This window comes from Dromaius novaehollandiae, unplaced genomic scaffold (genome assembly GCF_036370855.1).
Source record: "Dromaius novaehollandiae isolate bDroNov1 unplaced genomic scaffold, bDroNov1.hap1 HAP1_SCAFFOLD_37, whole genome shotgun sequence".
Taxonomy (NCBI): domain Eukaryota; kingdom Metazoa; phylum Chordata; class Aves; order Casuariiformes; family Dromaiidae; genus Dromaius; species Dromaius novaehollandiae.
In genome coordinates, this window is record NW_026991398.1 from 177,392 (window position 1) to 185,144 (window position 7,753).

The 7,753-nt window shown below is 52.4% G+C and overlaps 1 protein-coding gene across 1 annotated transcript; it reads left to right on the forward strand.

Annotated features, from left to right (window-relative positions):
- Positions 1–6,847: 6,847 nt before the first annotated feature.
- On the forward strand, positions 6,848–7,753 carry LOC135326146 (olfactory receptor 14C36-like; the record flags this gene model as incomplete). Its single annotated transcript, XM_064503988.1, has 1 exon — positions 6,848–7,753. A coding segment is annotated over exon 1 (906 nt), but the record flags the coding sequence as incomplete, so codon positions are not given.

A 7,753-nucleotide genomic window follows, 5' to 3' on the forward strand; every position in this document is an offset into this window, starting at 1 on the left:
GGAGTCTGAAGCTTGCCTCGTCTTTCAGCAGTCTCATTGTCTCTTTAGCCAGCTCCTTTGTTCTGCTTCTTGTCTATCCCTTCCTATCTCTCTGTCAAAACCATTTCAAGGAAGGTTATGTCTTGTGGGCAGTGGAGCTCACTGGAGGCAGCTTGGACATACAGTTGAGGAGTGTCTTCTATCTTTTATCAAACTGTTTCAAATTTTATTTTTGTTTGATCACAATTAAGACAAATCCTTCTGTGTCTCTGCAGCTAGTTCTCTAAGGAAAGCAGGTAGGAATAGGTGCACATGAGCTGTAACCTTCAGCTACAGACTTGAGAGGAAAAAGCTTAGATTTTAACTAGAGTGCTCTAAGTCCCCAGTGGCTGATGAGGGAAGTGGCAGGGCAGGGAGCTGGGGAGGAAGGTTGTCCATACATGTCTCCTATCAAAAATCCTGCTTGTCCTACATGTCCAGACTTCATTCAGAGACCCAGTGGATCAGTATGAATTGGAGAATGTGGGTATCACTTATTCTGAAAACTGAAGAATAAAGAAAGTTTAAGAAGCAGACATCTTCAGGTGCTCATTGAAGTCTGCCTAATTTCACCTGAAAACTTTCTAATTAGCCACACAAGACTTGAAGAACTGAAGGGAATTATGGTAAGAGGCATGACTCCTTAAAGGGTTTTTAATGACCCCTTGGGTGTATTTGGTGCTGAGCCCATGAAAGACAGTTGCTGAGAAGAGACTGAACAAACCTCTCAAGAAGTTGAAGTCAGAAGCAAATCCCAGGTTTCTTGGAGTGTTAACAGGTCCCACTGAGGGCCATTACCAGCATAGTCTCCCCAGGGGCTGATTAGAGCACAAAGTTGGAGGCCCTGATTGCAGGTAGGCAAACGCAATGTGCAGGTGACTCTGATGCCAAGTCAGCCTGGATGTTTGTTATCAGGCAGAGCAGCCAGGCACTGACAGCCAGCCCCTGGGTACGGTGATCCTTTCCATCATGCATTGCTCAGGGCTCTTCCTGGGGGCAGTGTGCGGGTGGGGGTGTGCAATGCCAAATGCTAGACCACAATACGGCACCTCCTGGGCTCCCAAAGCACAAGGAGGCAGCCAGGCCACAGTGCTTTGAGGAATGGCGTCTTCTCATGGGCTTCGGTGGCAGACACTCCAGCCATAGGAAGAGGACAAAGACCTGGCTGTGTTGGGAGGTTTCAGCCTTGGTGGTACCCCAGGCCATCTCCACCACAGGCTGTCCTATCCTTTCCCACGCCTGTGCCTGTTTCCCTGCAGACTCTAGACACTCAACCTGCTTCTCCACCTTGCTCTCACCCTGGGATCTCCTGACCTCTCCTGATGTCTCCCTGTCCTCACTTGCTTCTCCTTGAAACACAAAGCCAGGGGCTGATCACAGACTCCTTCTGGGTGACCTGTAGCACCACAGCACTACCCTACGAGTGACATTTCCCTTGACCTTCTGGCTGTGCTCCTGCTCAGATAGCCCACGATGCTTCTGACCTCCTTTGCTGCCAGGGAACACTGCTGGCTCATGTTTTGACTCTGTCCACAGGGATCCTCAAGTCCTTTTCCATAGACCTACTCCCCAGGCACTCAGGCCCCAGCCTGTAACACTGTGGCGTGTTGGTTAATCCCAGGTGCAAGACCTGGCATTTGTCCTTGTTGAATTCCATGAGGTTACTGACAGCCCATTCCTCCTGCCTGTCTAGCTCCCTCTGAATGGCAGCCCTCAAGCATATGACTGGGTCCCCCGCCTCCAGTTTGGGGTCATCCACAAGCGTGATGAGTGTTACCTCCTGCATGTAACTAGTACAGATGATAAACAGGACAAGTTTCTGAGGAGATCAGTGATGCTCAACTTCTCCCTGTCCTCCAGGAAGAGTGCTACCCATTCACCGCTGCCCTCTGATCCTGACCATCCAAGCAGCTTCTACGCATCCAGTTGTCTACTCTTCTAGCCTATAACATTCTAACGTGCATGCAAGAATATTGAGGGAGACAGTGTCAAACACCTTGCTAAAGTCGAGGAAGAAGAGATTTACTCTTCTCCATCCACAAATACCATTATTTTTTCATAGCGGGCAATCAGGTTGGTGTGGCACAATCTTCCCTGGGTAAATCCATGCTATGTGTTCTCAGGCACCTTTTCTCCTTCATGTGCCCAGAAATGTGATCTGAGAGGATTCTTTCCATGACTCACTCCTCACCAACGTGAGGCTGAACTGCCTGCACCTCCCCAGGTTGCCCTTGTGGCCTTTTTCAAGATGGATGCAACATTTGCCTTTCTGCAGTCATTGGGCCTTCGCCCCATCTCCACAACCTTGCAAAGATGGTAGCGAGTGGCCTTGCAGTGACAGCAGTCAGCTCTCACAGCATCCTCACATGCAGCCCATCCAACCCCACTGACCTGTGTAGTTTGAGTTCTCACAAGGAATCCCTCAATAACCTCATCCACCACTGGCTGTTTTTTGCCTCTGGAGTCCTGACTTAAGGCACAACAGCCCAGGAGACTTTGCTTGTGGAAAGGGAAGCTAACCATGGGTTGAGTTCCTCAGACCTATCTGCATCTACTGCTACAAGATTCCCTGTCCTATTTAGCAGTGAGGACACATTTTCCTTTTCTATTCCTTGATTCTTAGTGAAGCAGTAGCAGCTCATCTCCATGCCCTTGACATCCCCTGGAAGTGTCAATCCTAAGTGAGCTTTTTCTTCCCTAACACCATGCCTATGATGCTGGACAACATTTCTAAATTCCTCCTTGGCCTCTCCCTCCCTCCCCCTGCTGTATGCTGCCCTATTACCCTGACTGGTCATGGTGACACTTGTTACCAAGAGCCAAAGACACCATGTGTGCCATGGCCCAACTTCAGAGCAGAGCCATGCTGCCATAGATAGCTGGTGGCACTGTAATGGTGAAAGGAGGTTCCCACTAAGAGAGCAAACCCTGCAGTGCCCAAGGCCAGGGAGAAACAGAGCTGGGCTGTGCTGAAATGGCAGGAAGGGGTTTGCTGCCTCAGCTGATTCACAGCACCATGGGCCCTGTGACAGAAGTGAATCCATCTCCAAGCAGGACAACGTGCCTCTGAAGAAGTCTCTGGGCCTGGGCAGCCTGAGATCCAGGCACGCTGTGGACATCATTAGCCCAGTCTCGTCTAGTGATGTGCCTTTCCCATCTATGCAGCACACTTGGATGCAGATGGGAGGGACTTGGCCTAAAGGCAGTGTTGGGATTCATTTGTTTGGGCACAGGTAGAAAAACCTGAGATAACCTGGGGGGGTTGCCCAGCAACCCCTCCAAAAGGGTATTGTTTTCCCATAGGTCCCACCCATGCATTTGTGCTAGAAACCCCAGACATCCGACATGGACCTGCCTGACTATTTTGATGTCATTATACCAAGTGTCTGCACTGAATTACATCAGCAGTTTGCACTGTAGGCATCTCTGTGTGTCTCGGCTTCATAGTGAGTGGTGCTCTAACAGTAGTGGGCATCTAGTGCCCTTTGAGATGGGCAAGGAAGTTCCCCATCTCGTCCCCACCTGATGCTGCAGGAGGATGGGGGGGTCACACAGTCACTCCAACAGAGCAGGCAGATACTGGCACATGCCTTGGACCATCTCTGTCTCTTCACATGTCACCAAGTATTTGTGTGTGGGCAACTGACTCCCACTCTCCATCTCCAGTGACTCCAATGGGAGCTTAGACAAGGAGCTCATGGGCAGATCTCTCTGTTGTGCACGCTTCAGCTTGGGGAAGGGGAATCTCAGCTCCTGTGTGTTTGTGGATATAATGGGAGGGATCTGAATCCCACTGCAGCCCAGGGCCTTCTAAACCATCATGAGATGCCCAGATTGACTCATCTGAATCAATACCTGAACCATGACATCAATGAATCCCTTCTTATCCCTGTCTAGGTGTCCTGCCTAGTGAAGAGATGGGAAGAGGGGCTTCCAGAGTGGGATATTTCCACCTCTTGCAGATAACCATCCTCTGATGAGACAAATTGCAATGCTGGCATCAGTCTGCCTTCAGTGTTTAGAGAGGGACCATCAGTGATTATTTTAGTTTATTGCAGTGAACATGTCCCAGGAGGAAGGAGCACAAGGGACAGAGACATTTGTGTCTTCAGCTGGGCCTCTGCTCCTGAGCGAGGCCAGGCTCCTGGGATGGAGGGAGCTCATGGCAACCTGGCAGCACTGCCCAGACACAGCTGTGTGCAGGAGCAGCTCCTCTGCCAAGAGCAGCAGGGCTGCGGGCACTGCCTGCTGCTGCTGACATGAGATGAGAGAAGGCAGAGAGAAGTGCAAGGCAGTGTGGAGTGGGAGGACAGAGGAGAGCTCGCTGTGGGAGGAATCTTCACAGCTCTTTGCACGGTAAGTCTCTGTCTGCAGGGTGATACTACTGAGGTTCCTGGAGGGGTCTTCCGAACCCAGCCCGTAACGTGGGGTGATAGGCATTTTAATACTCTCTCTCCTGGATTATCCAGGGCATAGCAGGAGGAGATGCTTCAGAGCAGGATTCCCTGCCATACTGTCACAGGGACAGGGCATCCTGCTACTGGACAGGGCAGCCTGCTACCTTCTTCCAGAGATACTGCAGCAGTGTGCTGCTGGGGTGGGCACCCAGGTCTGCACAGGGCAGTGATTCAGAGCAGCATCCCTGTGCCCCAGGGTGCTGTGTGCCCAAGGCAGTGACTCTGCCGCCTGCGAGGGTCAGCACTCAGCCTGCCTGGGGAGCTCCCCACGGTGCTGCAGGGAGAAGCTCTGGGTGGGAGGAGCGACCCCTGGCCAGGCAGGTTCGTTCTCCCATCAAGAGGGTGCTGCATGGGTCAAGGCTGCTCACAGCTCTAGCTCATGCACAGCACATGTCCAAGGGGTGTTTGCAAGAGGCAGATCAAGAGAAGGGCTACTTGAAAGGGAAGGAGCTTTCCTTCTGGTGTCTCTGCTTTCCATTTTCTCCCTAATTTTGGCAGGGAGAAAAAAAGAAGAGTGTTCTGTTTTGGCAAGGAACTGGGACTCACAAACCTTCCCTCTCAGAGATCAGGAGGTCTGGGAGAAAGCTCAGCAAACCCCTTCAACCCCACCTCCACATACAGACAGCATCAGCATCACCTGTGTGGTCTCCCTGGGGTTTATGTTACCTGCTCCTCAGGAACTGCAGGCACAGAGATGCCTCTGGACAGTGCACTGTCCCGGGAGGTTTCTGTCGGGCAGATCTGAGCACACAAAAGGTGTGATGTGGTCTGTGAGCACTGCCTGGGAAAAGATGTTGGGACAGAGAAAGGTCCCAGCAGGGACTGCTCCAGGCAGCAGAGACAGGCAAGGAAGGAGATGGAACTGTTAACAGAAGCATCGTGGGAGGACAGATTTGGGCAAGTCATGGTCAGAGCCTCCAGTGCAAACACATTGCACTGAGCAAGCCCCCCATGTCCCTGCTCCCACCCAGCAGACCCTCTGTCCTGACAGCCATGGAGTCCAGACCATGAGCTGCCTCCTCTGCAGCCAGACCTCCAGCAGAGGAGAGGGGCATCTCTCCTGCCAGGGGCCTGTTTAGTGCTGCCCGACAAAGGGGCTGAGAGTGACTGCCCTGCGATGTCACCCTCTGCCAGGTGGCATGCCCAGATGGGTAAGGTGAAGGCTTTCCCAGGTGGAGGCTTTCCCAAGTGTCCCTCTGTCTCTCTCCTTGCCTCCCTTGGCAGCAGGATCATGGTGTTGCTCCTTGTTTCTTCTGTCCATGCTGCCCCTGTTCCTCTCTCAGGCTGTCCGGGGTGGATGGGTTTTCAGCTGCAGTTCAGACACCACCACTGCGAGTTGGGCAACAGAGGGGTCTGCATGGAAGTGAGGGGTGTGCAGCCCCCTTCTAAGCTGTGCAGCCCCAAGAAATGCAGTCTGTTGGGTTCGGAAGTGAGCTGATCCTCCCTTAAGGAGAAACCATCTGCAGTCCTGATGGGCCTTTGACTGTTTCCCCGGGGTGTCCTGCCAGGCTGAGAGCTCCAGAAAGGCGCTGCTGTCTCATAGCATATCTGTAATAGCTGAGAGACAAATGGAGAAGGTGCAGAGATGCAGAGAGTATGGAGATGGTGGTGGGAGGCAGTATATGGGCATCTGAAAAGAGCCCTGTGTGTGCTTGGCTAGAAGGGGAGTGTGGAGACCTCCCTCTGGTGCCTGGAGAAAGGGAGGAAGGTTGAAGATCTGCACTTTGAAACTGGACTCCTCTGTTCTCAGCAGTGGCTGGTTTCCCTTCAGGGCAACATATGAGTGTGATCGTCCACCAGCTCAATGAGTTGGGAGCACAGGACAGCTGGGAACAAGCCTAATAGCAAACTAGCTCTCCTCACGCTGCAACAAGGGACAGTGAATCTGTTTCTCGGCACTCACAGTAGAAATGCCAAGGATTTCTCCTTTTGAGGAACACTCCCCAGGGGTGACAAGACCATCTAAAATAAAATAAAAAATCCCAGAAACTCTCTTCCTCAAACCTCATTCTTTAGAATGGGGAGTGAAGACGGTGAAAAGCCCTTCTACACAATGAGTGGATTTCACCTGACAGAAACTGTGAGTGTCAGAGCTCGTCACCCCCTTCCTCTGTGTCCACTGCTGCACAGCAGGACAGACTCCTCTGGAGCCCACAGGCAGAGGTCCCTGCTCGTCACAGCAGCACACTCAGCCAGTGCAAAGTGGAGCTCAAGCAAGGGAGCTGCACAAAGATGCTCTCAGTAAAGAGAGAGGAAATGTGGGGGATTGTATGGGAACTGCAACAATTGGGGGCTTTTTTGCTTGAAGATTCTCTCCTAACTTCTCAATGTCTTTTCTCCTTGCACAGTCCCCCATGCCTGGAGAGAGTAAAATGTCCAACAGCAGCTCCCTCACCAAGTTCCTCCTCCTGCCGTTCTCTGACACACGGGAGCTGCAGCTCTTGCACTTTGTGCTGTTCCTGGGCATCTACCTGGCTGCCCTCCTGGGCAATGGCTTCATCATCACAGCCATAGCCTGTGACCACCGCCTCCACACCCCCATGTACTTCTTCCTCCTCAACCTCTCCCTCCTCGACTTTGGTTCCATCTCCACCACAGTCCCCAAATCCATGGCCAATTCCCTGTGGGACACCAGGGCCATTTCCTACTTGGGATGTATTGCCCAGGTCTTCCTCATTTTCTTCTTCTTTGGAGGAGAGTATTCTCTCCTCACAGTCATGGCCTACGACCGCTATGTCGCCATCTGCAGACCCCTGCACTACGGGACCCTCATGGGCAGCAGATCTTGTGTCAAAATGGCAGCAGCTGCCTGGGCCAGTGGTTTTCTCCATGCTGTGCTGCACACTGGGAACACATTTTCAATACCACTCTGCCAAGGCAACACAGTGGACCAGTTCTTCTGTGAAATCCCCCAGATCCTCAAGCTCTCCTGCTCAGACGCCTACCTCAGGGAAGTTGCGGTTAGTGTAGTTACTGCCTGTTTAGGCTTTGTGTGTTTCATTTTCATTGTGGTGTCCTACGTGCAGATCTTCACTGCTGTGCTGAGGATCCCCTCTGAGCAGGGCCGGCACAAAGCCTTTTCCATGTGCCTCCCGCACCTGGCCGTGGTCTCCCTGTTTGTCAGCACTGTCATGTTTGCTTACCTGAAGCCCCCCTCCATCTCCTCCCCATCTCTGGATCTGGTGGTGGCTGTTCTGTACTCGGTGGTGCCTCCAACTCTGAACCCCCTCATCTACAGCATGAGGAACAAGGAGCTCCAGGATGCCCTGAGGAAAGTG